The 15,438-nt window shown below is 44.3% G+C and overlaps 1 protein-coding gene across 2 annotated transcripts in view; it reads right to left on the bottom strand.

Annotated features, from left to right (window-relative positions):
• Gpatch2 (G-patch domain containing 2) overlaps positions 1-15,438 on the bottom strand; it is a 174,974-nt gene that overhangs the window by 12,910 nt on the left and 146,626 nt on the right. Inside the window, exon 10 of one of the 2 annotated variants that reach the window (XM_052201321.1) lies at positions 1,038-1,125. In XM_052201321.1, the coding sequence (XP_052057281.1) occupies positions 1,043-1,125 (83 nt within the window). In that variant the 3' untranslated portion in view covers positions 1,038-1,042. Of the gene's footprint in view, positions 1-1,037; positions 1,126-10,040; positions 11,083-15,438 lie in introns of those variants that run through there. The other variant, XM_052201322.1, reaches the window with a different exon arrangement.

Genomic DNA, 15,438 nt, shown 5'->3' with positions numbered 1-15,438 from the left:
TTGATGTTTGTTCTGCAGGGGTGGCAGTATTTGGACTGTAGAAAAAAAAAGAAAAAATGTGTCTGGTGGAAGGTCCTTGAGTCAGCTGGGTCCTCAGAAGGACCTTCTGCATCTAGCAGGGTGTTGGTGACACTTCATGGGAGTGTTTTTCAGGAAAGCCCAGGTCTGGTTTGTCTGTAAAGGCCCACTCAGTTTGACTCTGACAAAGGAATCTCTTTGATCCCGTAATTACTTACCTCTGTCACAGCTGAAGAAGTTCCATTGTCATGCTAGCCATCCACCCTGGCACCCACTAAGCACCTGACTCCAGTCCCTGGAGTATAAGTTCCTGGTAACCCTGACCCAGTGACCCCCACCCGAAAATGTATAGCTGTGACTATTTGTGATATGACTAACTGCTTCTTTTACTTACTTTCTTTTTTTTTCTGGCTACTGTAACTTGTACACAGAATCCCACAGATTGTTTTGTGTTGCCTTACTCATTTACCTTGGCAGAGCAGAAGAGTTTTTACCTCCTTGCATAGGTATGAAGTTCTTCCTGTGGTTTTCCCCTTTGAAAGTCCTTCCCCATATCCCTCCGTTATGGCTATCTCAAATTTGGCTCAGAGACTGTTATTCCGGCTAGCGGCTAATCAATAAATCTTTTAATTATGATTGGATTGGTCTGTAGTCTTTTCTGAAGGGTCACAAACCCCATAACACCTCCTGTTCCTGTTCCTGCCGTGGAGTGAGGTCATCTGTGGTGAGTCCAGGCAGCAAGAGCTTGAAGCAGCTGGTCACGTTGCTTCCACAGTCAGAACAGAGTGAGGAGCTCTAGTGCTCAGCTGTCTTCCTCTTCTCTTACACAGTCTTATCTCCCTCAGAGAATGAGGGGGCAGGCCTTCCCACTTCATCAACACAATCGTGGTAATTCCATACAGACACACCTGCACCCACAGATCCACCTCATCTGCCCAGTCTCCAATTGAGACTCCCTCTGAAGACAATTCCAAATCCGGCCAAGTCGACAACGGAAATTGAAACAGTGCATAACTTACCTGTTTTACATTTTCTCCCCTTTCTGCTTTTCTTCTAGAGTGACTGGTGCATTGTGATGGTCAGGAACTTTAAAGAGTATCTTGGCAGCTTCAAATAAAACAAGAGATTGATCATAAAGGCTTTCAGGCCAAAACTACACCTCTTCTAAAGGCAAAATGAGATAACAAGTTTTTGTTTATAGCACATTTTCTTTTGAAATGTCATCCTGACTTAAGAGTATCTTCTTTTGTATAACCTTGATGTTAGGAATTAGTTGCAGTAGCTACACTTAAAATATAGTGGGAGCTGTTACATAGCATTGGTTATGCAACTTAATTCCAGTCAAGGGAAGATTTAACGAACCAAATGTTCATTTAAAAATGACTTTTAAGAACTGGAAAGACGACTCAGTAGGAAAAGGTTCCTGCCACCATTCTCTGGTGGTAGGAGTTAGATCTGTGGAACCACAGTGTAAGGAAAACCAACTCCTGAACGTTGTCTTCCGATCTCCACCACGCTCCATGGTACATGGATTGCTTAAAAGGCTGCTGCCCAGCACAGCGAGAAGGCATGGCTAGGGACTGACAAGGGTGGGGCTTGGACCTAAGGCTGCTGCCCAGCACAGAGGGAAGCCATAGCTAGGGACTAGCAAGGGTGGGGCTTGGACCTATGGCTCCTCACTGCTGTTGGGTAAGGGTGCAGAGAACTCATGTCAGAAGTAGTTGTGGGTATAATCTTTAGGACTGGGCTCCAGAGACCAGCCTCTTCAGCTAGATCCCACCTCCTACAGGTTCCTAAACCTCTGATGTCACAAGCTAGAGACAAGCATTCACAAATGAACCCTGGGGTACTTCCCTTTTGAAATATAGAAAAAGTAAGTATTTTAATTGTGAAGCATCAGCTAGAATTTGAGAGAGATTGCATATATCTGTCTTTGATAGGAAAACAAGCATTGGAAATGTGACTTGTTTTAAATACCCTAACTTTTCAAAACCAATATGAATTCTATTGAAGTCTCTTTAAGAACTCTCATTTAGAGTTAAGTGGGAGAAGAAAGCCAAATCATCTTTGCAGATGTTGAGAAGAAATTCATCGCAGGCAGGCAATCACCATCTAATATCCAACACTGACTTTCTGAGCAAGTGCTTTCTCTAAATGATAAATCAAATGTGTTGGAAGTATCATTAATCTCAGAATATAAATGAGACAAGCAAGAATATTAAGACAATGGAAACATTAACATTAAAAATCAGCCATTATAGCCAAGAATAGAAAAAAATATTAGAAAAGTATGCTGGATTTTTTTTGAGGTCCATATTAACATACTCCGTGGCAGAGACTACTGGGTAATAATGCTAGCATGCGGGCTGAGTTATAAATATTTACCCATCTAGATGTCATGCGGCAGACACATTGCTGATATTATATTGCTATAATTAACATTTGAAATAAAAGGATGGGAAAGTTTGCCTCTAAAAATAAGAATGTGGGGCCAGTGAGAGGGCTCAACAGAAGAAGGTGCTTTCTGCCAAGCATGACAACTTGAGTTTTATCCCCGGGACTCATGTGGTAGCAGCAGAAAAAGAAAGCCTGAGAGCTGTCTTCTGACCTTCATACACTGTGACATACTTATGTAAGCATGGATACACACACACACACACACACACACGGGGGCGGGGGCAGGAGAGACAGAGACAGACAGACACACAGAAAGAGACAAGCACACAGACACAGAGAAATAGGTTCTTCACAGATGAAATAAATAATGAAATGAGAAACATTTTTTAAAAATGAACACCAAAAGCAACAGTTTGCCTAAATGCTATTTATCCCAAGCTCTAGGCAAGTGAGACTGCTTCCCAGGTTTTAAACAAGCTTTGCACATTTCAGTTTCCTTTCTGCTGCCATAATAATATCCTGACCACAGGTGACCTGGGGGCAAGGGAAGGGTTTACTCAGCTCACACTTACAGGTCACAGTCCACCACTGAAGGGATTGGGGGCGGGGGAAGGAACCTGAAGCAGAAACCATAGAAGAGCTCCACTTGCTGACCTACTGACCTACATAGTCTGAGGCTTAGCTCATTCTCTTATACAGCTCAGGATCACTGGCCTAGAGAATGGTGCTGCTCATGGTGGGTGGGCCTTCCCACGGAGACAACCAAGACCACACTCCACATAGGTAGCCACAGGCCAACCTAACCTAGGGACTTTCTCAATCATGGCTTTTCTCTAAGGTGACTCTAGGCTTTGTCAAGTAGACAGGACTAACTAGGACACCATATTTAGCGATCTAAATAGGCACAGCTCCCATAGACTCATGCACTTGAATACTGGGCCCATAGAGAGTGGCACTATTAGGAAGCGTGGCCTTGCTGGAGGAAGTGCGTCACTGTGAATGTGCTTTGAGATTTCTTATGCTCAGGCTCTGCCCACTGTGGAAGAGCCCCTCCTTCCTGGTTGCCTTCAAAGACAGTCTCCTACCAAATGCCTTTGGATCAAGGGGTAGAGCTCTCTGCTCCTTCTCTAGATGCATGCCTACCTGCACGCTGCCATGCTTCCTACCGTGATGGTAATGCACTGAACCTCTGAAACTGTAAGCCAGCCCCAGTTAAATGTCCTCTATGAGAGTTACCTTGGCCATGGTGTCCCTTCACAGCAATGCCACCCTAACGGAGACACCATATATGCTCTTTTCCCTGTCGTCGTTTCCTGTCTCTTCTCTCTTCATGGCCATGTCTATGTGCAAAGGCTGTCTACGTCCCAGTAGAAGACCGGATTTTATGGTATTTTAAGTCTTTGAAAATTTGAGGCTTGTTTGTTTATTCCTTCACTCACTTCTGCTTGGACTCCCCGGGCATCACCCAGGCAGGAGGAAGTAACTGCCTCTAGGCTTTAGCTTGTTTTGCTTAACGGTGGATTCATCTCTCTCTCTCTCTCTCTCTCTCTCTCTCTCTCTCTCTCTCTCTCTCTCTCTCTCTCTCTCTCTCTCTCTCTCTCCTCTTTCTGGCAGGATTAGGCTATGTGGCCCCTCCTCCCTCAACCCCCTTGAGCACTGGGATTGCAGGCATTCACCCCATATCTGGCTCCTAAAGCTTCCAATAAATGGTTTTTTTGAGTGTGTGTGTGTGGCAAATGTTTTTGTATAAATTTATCTAACAGTTCAATATTCAACATGACTTTGTGTAATGTCAATTTATTTGATCTTTATATTAACACGTGGGAAAGTAAGGGTGGAACTTGGTATGTGGTGGGGGGAGGGGGCAGGGTGGGACTCAAAATGCCTAAATATCCTGCCTTCTTTCAGTTATCACTAAATTCTAGGGGCTGAGTGGAGGAGACAGGGTAGAGTGTCAGAAAGCGGCAGTCCCACTTTATAGCCATCTAGTCTTGTGATAACTACCTTAGTCCTGAGATACCATCATCACTCCATTCCTGAGGATGGAGCCACCACAAGGTAACCATCTCTTGAAGGTTCTACCTTCCTCATCCTGTAACACTGGTCATTAAATTTCAGCCGCGATTACAGAGGAGGCATTCAAAGTGACACACCATGACTATTCAAAACAAACAGGTCTGGTAGACCAGGACTAGGTGTTAGAATCTGTTGTTTTTCCTGTGTTATTGTGGTAGTTTCATTATATTTTCAACTTGACACACCAATGGATTACCAATGGAATCTTACACATTGCCTATTCCGGATTGGACCGTGGGTGTGTTTGGCCCACCCTCAAAGCATGCTGCCCCATGTGTGGGCTGGGTCCTGGCTTGTGTGTGTGTGTGTGGGGGGGGGTGAGTTGAGCACAACAGAGCATTCATGCTTCCACGTCTCTGCTCCTGCCAGTGGAGGTGACGGGCTGTCTGGGGCTCTTGCTTTGCCTGCCTCGCCTTGGTGATGGACTACAACCTGGGACTCAAACCCGCCCTTCCTCTAGGACTGGAACTAGGCCAGCAATGCTGCCCCCTTAGGACCCAATTCTTAGCTTTTTCTGGATAGGTTGCACATACCCGAGGGCAGAAAGTAAGCCAAGTTAAAGGATTTCTCTTGAAATATTCTAATACTGATAGGGATTACAAGGAAGCCTGGCTTCTGGATGCATCCTACACAGTACCAGAACCCTAATGTCGGTTAATCAATAGTTAGATTGCATGCTAACACGGCTGATCAGTAGTCTATAAATTTGCCCTTCACAGATAGATATGTAGCGAACTTCTGGAGCATGCAGCCAATAGCAAATTTCTGTCCAAGAGGATTTGGTGAGGCCTCAGTTGTCAAGCAGCTGTTCCTTAACAAATATCCCAGCCCCAGTGATTGCTATTAGAGGGGAATTGTACTACCTGGGGACAAATCTGGGACAGTGGATCGTTCCATCACATGATTATCATCAGTGTTTTAAAGATATTGAGGGTGATTATATGATGCGTCTCTGGAAGGGTTCTGAGTTTTGAATTTCTTGACTCTCTCTGGGTCCATTGCAGACAAATGTAGCCATACATTCTTCTTGACACCAACCCTCTCCTTACAGATACATCTTTTTGTACTTGGCTTTGGTTTTATTTCTGGTCCTATTATTATAGAGGGTTTTCCGGCCACCAGCTGCTCCTTTTCAGCATTTATGAGGATTTGACCTTTTTTTTTTATTATTTTATTTCAGGGTGGGGAGTCCAGAGTTTAGCTCTAGTAAGGGGTCCACCAGACTGTGTTTTGTGAGTGGATTATGCATGCAGCAGGCCCACACCTTGGCTCTGATTTCAGCTTTGGGGGGCCTCCTCTTGCCTTAGAGCCCGTAGAAAGTTACTTGTTCTCCGTACCTCCCAGAGCGGGAGAGACTAAGGCTTTAGGCTAAATTGCCAAATCCTGTATTTGTACACCAGCAGGCAGTAAGTGAAGAAGCTTAAGCGTTGCATTCCTACTGTCTGGAGCCTGCAGACCCTGCAATCAAGCACAGAGACCATATTCCAAAACGATTGTGTCCCACGACTGTTTATTACAGAAGAGCCCGTCTCTCTAAAGATGCTTGCCGATAAAGCAAAGTGAAAAACTGGATCCCTTCATAATTTCTAGTCCACAAACCACACTTTTGTAGATGCTAGCTGAGCTCTTCTTATTCAGATTTCAAAAACAGCTTTGTGTGCTTAGAGACCATTCATTCGCACGGGGCCCTGGATGAAGGATTCCTCTGCAGGCAGCAGGCAGCGTCAAGCAGAGACCGCTCCTCTCTGCTGGGCCCATTCCGACTGCCTGTGACCTTCTTACCCAGCCATGCTGGCACCCGTGAAGGCTGTGTTAACCAAGAGGTCCGCCCAGCAGACCGGGCTAATGGGCTTCCTCCTCCCGCAGTGTTGAAATTGGGATTTATCTTCCTGTAGAGTGATTTTATGGACACCTTGGAGTCCAGCCTTTATTTCTACATCAGAACTTGATCAAAAGCAGGTTTGGCCCTGGTAAGCTGCAGATGCCAGACGACGTCACTAATAGACAGTGTGCCCAGGAACCTGGGAGTTACAATGCCTTGTCACCTTTTCCAGACATTTTGTTTACAGATCCCTGTGAACTTTCCTCTTAGTTAAGAAACACAGCCAGGGGCAGGCTGTGCGAAATAACTAGTGTGTTTGCTTGAAATAAATTGAGGCAAATGGCCCTCCTCACACAGGGTACGGAGACTGAGCTTCTACTGGCTTAACCTAAAGCCTGAAGGAGTTTTAAGCATCCCTCTCAGTACAGAGTTTGGGTGTATGGAATCTCTTCTTGTCCTCACTTACTAATTTAGCCAGAGAGTTAAATTTCAATTATGGATTAGTTCTATAGGTACTATATAATTTAAAATGTATATACATATACATATACATATACATATACATATACATATACATACATACATATATACATACATATATACATATATATACATACATATATACATATATATGTGTGTGTATATATATATATATATACATTTTGAGGTGAGGAGTTAATGTCTACATTAGGAGATAAAATAGTCTATCTATCTATCTATCTATCTATCTATCACCTTTCTATATATCTACCTATGTATATATCTGTCATCTATATATCTATTATCTATCTATCACAGATTGATAAGCAATTGAAAGTTAATCCTCCTGTCAAGGAAAGTGAAAATGTTATTTTCAGTCTTTTGGTAACTGCTTAGAAAGGTAATTTTATTAAGATAAATATAAATAAAAAAATAAAAATTATACCAGAGCTAGGGAGATGACTCGGTCAGTTTACCACCTGATGTACAAGGATGAGCAATTGAATTTGGATTTCCAGCGTCCATGTAAAAAGCTGTTTGTGGCAGTGCTTGGGACTGGACATCCCAGGGCCAGTGGCCAGTCAGTCTAACCCACTGAGGGGCTCTGGACTCAGTGAAGAGACTCTTTCTCAAGAAGTGAAGTGGAGAGCGGAAAAGGAAGACACCTGACAAAGACCTCTGGCTTCCATATGCATGTGCACATGTGTGCACTCATACATGAATGTTAAGAGAGAAAAAATGAGATTGATAGAACGAGTGGATAGTTTACTAGACTCCAAGCAGACACAAACTGCTGGGCAATCTTCTTGAGCTCAACAAGAGGACGGATTCAGGCAGCGACAAGGACATGACAAAAAAGAACACAGAGGAGGAGTCATTGAGAGAAGAGATCCTGGAAAACCTCAAGGCTCCTCTGGGCAGAGCTGGGTGGTGGGGCACCTTGATGACACTCTCTCATTGTGACCCAGGACCTGTGCGGAATTGCACATTTTCCAACTCTTTTTTTATGCTTTGAAAGTCCAGCGTGAGCAGATCTTGTATTCGCAGCATGACTCCTTGCAATGCTTCTGTTTTGATAATTTTTTTTTCTTGGTGCCCATTGGCCAATGCTGGGGCCAGTCTGCTCATGGGCTGTTTTGAATATCATTGCTGAATTTATGTTCTAAAAAAGATTTTAAGTCTCTTATGGGCAGTGAGTACTATATGAAATTCATACAGTGCTCACAGTAGCCATATGGTGTATGCTCCATAAATACCTAGAAAGTGGCATTTAATTAGAGGACAGGGAGAGGGCACATTCCGCATTGACAGAATACGACTGTAATTGATCTCGGTTTGTTCTGCAATGAGCCGTTTACCTAGACCAACGACTTGCGAGATGCTTTATTTTCACAGATGCAAAGTCTTATTAAAGAAGGGACCCAATGCCAGGTATGGTGCAGTTCTAGCACTCTGAGCGCTGAGGATTGAGGCAGGATAATCTCTCGTTTCAGGGCAGCCTGGATGAAGAGTTGAGACTGTCTCAACCACTCCACTCCCACCCAAGAAGGACCACAGTCACACCCGTCTTAACCATACCTGCTATGGGACATATGTTTATGGGACCAATAAACATATCTTGGTCTTATCTAGTGCAATGTTGATTGGGACATGGAGAAAGACAGGTGAATTCTAGGTAGGCTGGGATCTTTCTGTCCAGAGCTCGGCTGAGATGTTGCCTCTGACCACTTCACTATAGACTAATGCAGGCTGAGATTTACTTTGGTTCTGTCAGGGCTGTCCATCAAAGAGATGACTTTCTCATTTAATCCCCAAACCCAGCCTCCTCTGCTCTTTTTGCTTTTAAACAAAATACAGTTCCTGTCTGCATTTTTCTTGGGGTTGTTGAGCCCTCCTATTTAGCCACTATGCAGAAAACTGCTTTATTCATTCTGGTATCTTCTAAGTCCCTGTAGCCTTTCATCATGTTTTGTTCCAATTCTTCAAATTGTATACAGAGTGAAGGTCATGGCCCAGACCCCAGTTCTTTAAAAAAGAGCCACACTTTCCTCATTGTTCTGGGAAATCTGCTTGGGCTCCTGGCCAAGACCATACTGCCCAGTTAGTATTATTCGGTTTCTGTGACCAAGCGACTGGCATATCATGGGGTGTGTATGTTAGGGACTACTGTCAGATGTTCACTGTTTAGACCCTATCAATTCGGAATTTATTTTAACTGCAATTGAGCTGGGGCAGAATGCTTGTAAGCAGTTATTATATTTTAAAGGAAATGTTAGACTTGATAGACTAGTATAAAAAATTAAGAAACCTTTGATATCATACACTGTGTAGACAAATTTATAATACTATTTTACATAAGAAGCTTTTCTTCAATTTAATTTGAATTGCTACTACGTTACCTGTAAACAATATAGCATTTTATAGTATTACATAGTTTGGACTTCCTGGTCATTTAAGAATGAGACTTTTTCTAATTATATTGCATTAAGGAAGTACCATCTAGTCTTTATAAGGGGGTGGCCTCCGCCTGTGAAGTTCACTGGCAAACAGTGCATGCGATTGAGCGCCAGCGTGGGAGCAGCACATGCTGTGCTTTGTCCTGTCCAGACGCTTCATTTGTAAATCTTGACTCTGACACACGAAGTCAGCAGCTGAGTTTCTCTGAACTAGTGCAGGATGGGCCAGATTTGAACTCAGGTCTTCCAACCCCTGGCCACTGCTTCTCAGTAGCTTGATTCTTTGGCTGTCTGGCCTTAGCTCTTTGGCTGCCTCCTTCTCAAGGAAGGAGCCAGGCCTCCTAGTGACCGGTCGGGAGCAGGTGGAGAGATAGGTGCATGAACTAGGAGCTGCTGCTGAGGGAATCGGATTGCAGCTATCAGCCCGCTCCTCCAGCAGCCATGTATAGGTCTACTTGCTTGACTGTGATCAAGGAGAAGTCACAAGACAGGCCAGGAAGACTGAAGGACATGGATTAAAAAAAAATTTTTTTTTAAAGAACTTTGCTATGCTCCATTTTACTCTGTAGAAACCATAAAATGGTTCGGTGAAAAATGCCACATATCATACAACCATTAACATATTTAAAAAGTACAATACTTTCTGATTATTTTACAATTTTAGAGTCTTAGATATAATGGACCTATCCCTGTAGATAGGAATGGCCGGGTTAATATTTGAAAGAGTTAGGCTTGATTTAAAAAAAATAAAAAGGAACTGTGAGCCTGAGTCCTTTAGCATGCTCTTTCGCCACAAGATAGAACTTTATTAAAGCATTAGAAGGTATAACCATGCCTTTGAAACTATACATTCTTAGCTGACGGAACAATCAGAGGGAGTCCAATAGGTCAAGTACAGCGGTACTTCTCAGTGCTTTATAATGCATTTAAACACTAGCCAACATCCAGCAGAGAATTAGTATTATATCAGTGAAACAGGAAGCCTCTCTTAATTTAGCCTATGCAAAAAAGGGACGTTTATTATGAGATAAAGGGTGCCTTGTGGGACCAAGACTAAGTCCTCAGGAAAGAGCCATGGTAGAGCGCTCAGGAGCCCCACTAACCCGACAGCTCACTGCGCCTTCTTGTCTGCTCACATAAAAACTAAGAATGGGACAACTGACTCTTATTATGACTTCAAATTTGTTTTATCTAAATCTACGATGGATATTTAATAAATACTGGCCTGGGTACACCAGCTTTTACACCCCGCCCCTGTTAAGCTGAGAGATTGCTTTCTGAAGGGAATCTGCTCTTCCAAGACAAATCTTGGTGGGATGTGAAGGACTCGCCTCCTGGCTTAGGTGTTTACTCACAGGATGCTTAGGGGACACAGTAAGTGTCCTGTCAAATCTGTAAAAAGCGGGTCCTATGGAAGAGAGGCCACACTTTCCACAGAAAAAAGTCTTGCTTACCCAACGATGGTGTGACGCTCTTCCTCCACGCTTTGAAGGTTCTGTAGCCACACGGAGCCTGCATTGCTTCTTCCGGTGTTCTCCCCACTGCTCCGTCATCCCTTTGACCCCTTTATCCCCTTCCTTCTCTCCCTCACAGTGGCTCCTCTGCTCAAGACACCAGTCACAGTCAAACTTGATGAACTCTCTTGGCCTTAATTCTTTAGCAGAAAAATGAAGGACAGTCAAGCTGATACAGTTTTCAGGACAACGCTTTGGGCAGAAGATCCAGAACGTTCCACTAGGGAAGCCGACACCTGGAAATGGCCACAGGTTTGCTGACTCTGCTTTTGATTCTTTCAGGGAAGGCTCAATTGTGCCCTTATCCTCAGGCGCCTCACTAAGAAGAGAGTAGGAAAATATTACAATTTTAAGTGCTCTCCTGGTGATTCTTGCACACTGCATTCTGGTAGGCATGGTTATAGAATATATTCTTTAAAAGACTGTGAAAAGACACAATTTCAGGCTGAGAAAATAACAGAAACAGTAGGTCTTCTGAGTCCTAAGCTAACTGTAGTCCCTTCCAGGACTGGTACAAGCTCTGTACTCCACACTCCAGATCTATGAACATACATGGTCAGGGAGCCATGATGAATCAGAGAGGGCGCACACATGGCCGATGTGCCGACGAGAGCTGGAGAGGTCCAGTAACAAGTTTTTCCTAGGCTACTGATAATTGCTGTTTTATTGTTCACATATTTTCAATAGAATGCATTATTTAGAGATTTGTTTTTATTTGTATGTATGCATGTGTGTCTGTGTGTATGTACGTGCATGTATGTTGGGGTGCTAACCAGAGGCCACGAGAGGGCGTCAGATGCCCTGGAGCTGGAGCTATAGGCCTTTGTGAGCTGCCTGACGTGGGTGCTGGAAAGCACGCGTGGATGCCCCTGAGAACAGTAAGGTCCAGCTCTGAATGTATTTTTAAAAACCTAATCTCATCTGGAGTCCCAGCTGCTTATTGCTAAAGGCATGTAGTCCGGTTGCTATGAAATTAGAGAATTTACTAAACACGTCTTTTGGTTGGAAAGTAAAACAACAAAAAAAGGGAGTTAATACTTGTGTCTAATCTCCTCCTTTCCTCAACAAGTACTCTTGTGTAGGCAAGAGTACACAAACATGAAGAATTCCTCACTTCTTTAACTGAGGAAGAGGCACCTAGGTGCAAGGACCTACTATGTGCTAGATGTGCAGCTTCCACTGGGAGGAATTGTATTGCCTGTGTCTTCTGCATCATGTCAGAACGTACAGCAGTGGCCACGAGTGAGCCTGCCTGTCACTCCTTAAGTAGCTCCAGCCCCACCCAGGCATGCAGTCATCCCCAACCTCCCTCATATTTAAAAAGTGTTTTTTTTTGTTTCATGGTTCAGAATTTACATACCTTTTCATCACTGTCTATCACTTGAGCTGGGCAGCGAAGAGACACATTCCTGACTCTCTCTGCCTCTCCGTGAAATTAAGATACATCTTAATCCTGATGGTGTCTGAAATTCAATGAAATGTGGACCACACTACCTCTGATATTTAACAAATTGGACATGCCCCACAGTATGGACAGGAGGCAGACCGTTTCCATGTACACCAAGTACCCATGTGCTCCCCTACTATGAGGAGAGTCTGTGATTCAGTGGGCCCAAGTGATGGAGCAGAAGTGGCCCGGGCCCCTCCTTGGCTGTGGGAGGTGAGGGAGTCCCCTTTCTCTCTTCGCCATACTGTGCTGTGACCCAGTAGGTATCTATATAAGCTCAACTGACAAGTGGGGGAAGGCTCCCTTTGGGGTGTCCCTCTTAAGCAAGGGTTCATTACATAGCTGACACTGCAAGTAGCATCCCTGGGGTGCTGCCTGCCTTCACCCTCGCCTCCTGGCTCCCCCACATCAGCACATTCAACCTCATAGGCCACAGTCCTGTGTGCTGACGGGCCTGGGCAGGGTGAGGAGCTACTTCAGGAGGAGGAACACGAGGGGCGGCGTGGGACTTCTGGTTTCTGAGTGGATGATGCCTGCAGAGGTGGTAGAAAACAATGAGTCATTCCTCAAGATGGTTCTTCACTCCAGTCTCTGGCTTCCCGAGAAGCCCTCAGGACACTGGTCCCCAGAGCAAGAGCCACTCCAAGAATTCTCATTCTTCTGAGGATGCAACGCTCAGGGCACTCCTGTGCTGTCAAGACCTTCTTGTCTGTAAAAATGCTTTATGCCATCTCCCTGAATAGAGGAAGAAGTGAAGAGAAAGACTATTTGCTTGATGCAGTCAGATTCTCTGGAATTTAATCCTATAGCCCCTTCATGGCTGAGCTAGCCATTCAAAATTAAAATGAACCTTTCATCCGTGTGTATCATAAATGGGCATTTATCGGGATTATATGATTTTGCAATCCATCTGAATATGTAACCAGGATTTGTTTTCTTTCCGTTTCACTATGTAATTACCATGCAACAATAACAAAAGTGACAAGTTTGAAGACCAGATAAAATGCTGCAAATTGGCCAGTAATGCTGATATTTCCTCATCTTCTGGAAAATCCATTTATTCTCTCTCAACAAATCAAGGCATTGTCAGCCCACACTCATCTTGTGGCCAGAGGGGCTCCACCAATTTCTGGATGTGAGCAAGGCCTGGAATGCAGATGAGGCGGGCTGACGAAGGCTTTCAGCGCGGGCAGCTGGGCTTTGGTTGCCTCAATTTCTAAATCATCCGTAATGGGGCCAAGACCTCCCAAGCACTAAAAAGAGCGAGCTGACATGCTGGACAAACTGTTAATTTTTCCTGAAGAAGCTGCTATATTGCACATCTGTCACTGCGGCGCAGACAATTACTCACTGAGTCGGGGAGGGAAAATCTGCTGCTTGTTTCTAGCTGGTTGTTAAGGGGCCTCATGGACAAACAATGGCCCGAGCGAGCGTCAGAACGCACTGGCTTCAGTGTACTCGGCAATGCGTCCCTCAGTCTGGGGACTGTCCTGTTATTTATATCATGTGGAATAGGCCAAGATGTGCTTTCAAAGTACGGAAGGCACTGGATCCGACGGGCGTCAGAAGACGTGAGTCAGGCATCGCGCGAGCATGGTAACCCAGAGCTGCACACACTACAGCGGTGCTCCCGCTTTAGACTCCCCGCCTTTAACATGTGCTCCCAAGTGCTCTCCACATGGCTCAGCACTCTTTGGAATAACATATCCCATCCTTGCACCTCAGCCCGTCCACGGCAATGCTGTAATGCACTAAAGCCACCTGTGTGGAATGTCGGAAACCCAGTTGGCTACTTGGTCAGCAGAGCCTGCTTTTCCTTTCCCCTTTTTTTCTGGTTTTATTTGTCCATTCCAACTGTGCAGTTCACATCAATTAGGGACTTCAGAACTACTTATTTCTGAAAAGTGATTCTTCAGATAGTTTTTTTTCATTCCAAATTTACTGAAGAGTGTTGCTTGAAAAAGAAATTAACATTTCTTGGAATTTTTTTTATCTGGTTTTTGTTGAGACAGAATTTCCTGTAGCTGAGACTGGTCTTGAACTCCTAATTTTTTTCTGCCTAGATGTCACATGTGCTAAGAATACAGCCTTAGATCACATGTGGCCATTAGAAATTTTGTAGTAACATGCAGACTGAAGATAACCAGGCTGTTTCTATTTGGGATCACGTTCTTAATAACATTTAGGCTGAAAGGCCAGGCTTCTAGCTCACTGCTAAAGTGTGTGATTCATTTGCAAAGGCAAAACCAAGGCGGGGTGCCAGCAGCTACAGAAACACAAGGCACCTTTCTGTTGTTGGCCACCTCGGACCTCAGACTTGAAAGAGCAAACGACTGAGGTAACAGTGGTGCAGCAGGAGTGAGGGCTGAGGACCTGAGGGTAATTCAATCCCAGGATGATTTAAACCATGTGATGACACTAAGGTATAGAGAGGACTCTTGGTGCCAACAGTAGATCACGATCCTGGCAGCTGTGTGAAGACTCCTCGAGTTGTCAGATGTGTAAAGTCCTTGTAGAAGAAGCCTTCGTGGTCTACCTGTTGGCTGAGTTTAGTGCATCGCAAGCCTGTACTGATGAGTATTTAGTACCCCTGGATTGAAAAAAAAACCTGCTTAAACTGTAACAACTCTACTCACTTTTATGGAAGAAAACCCTGTTACCACAAAAGTGAAGTGCCTTTTCTAGCAAAGTAATAGCCTGATGGATATTACAAAATATTTCAAGTGTCTGAGCAGCTCATGAGAGGTGAGTCTTGCTGCATTGGTCACAAGATACAGCTGGAGAGAGAAAGGAGGGTCAGCCCACTCCAATTTCAGAGAAAACAAGAACAGGGATGTGAGGTCGAACAGGCCCCAGCCACTTATGAATAAATTTGCGAGTCAGATACACTGCCAAATTTTTCTTTAAATTCTTTTGCTGAGACACTGGAAATTCCCAGAGTTTAATGGCAATGAACTGTACTGCTAAGTGTTAACTGGATGTCATTACAGTGTGTCAAACTCAGAGCCCTATGCAGGCTATGTAGACACTGTGCCACTGAAGAGAGCATCCAGGGAATATTTAGCATCCCAAGTTTTCATGATTCTGATGTTAGGAGAGAAGGCATGGAGAGCCTAGGGGAGGGAGCTTGTCTGGACAAGGCCTTAGATTCAATCCCCACCACCGCCAACCAGGAAGAGGAACTAACTGAAGGTTAAGACGGAAGCACATCAACAACGACATTAGAAA

The sequence above is a fragment of the Apodemus sylvaticus genome, chromosome 12 (assembly GCF_947179515.1).
Source record: "Apodemus sylvaticus chromosome 12, mApoSyl1.1, whole genome shotgun sequence".
In the NCBI taxonomy this organism is placed as follows: domain Eukaryota; kingdom Metazoa; phylum Chordata; class Mammalia; order Rodentia; family Muridae; genus Apodemus; species Apodemus sylvaticus.
The sequence above is the reverse complement of the archived record's forward strand: the minus strand, read 5'-3'. Positions and strand labels throughout refer to the sequence as shown.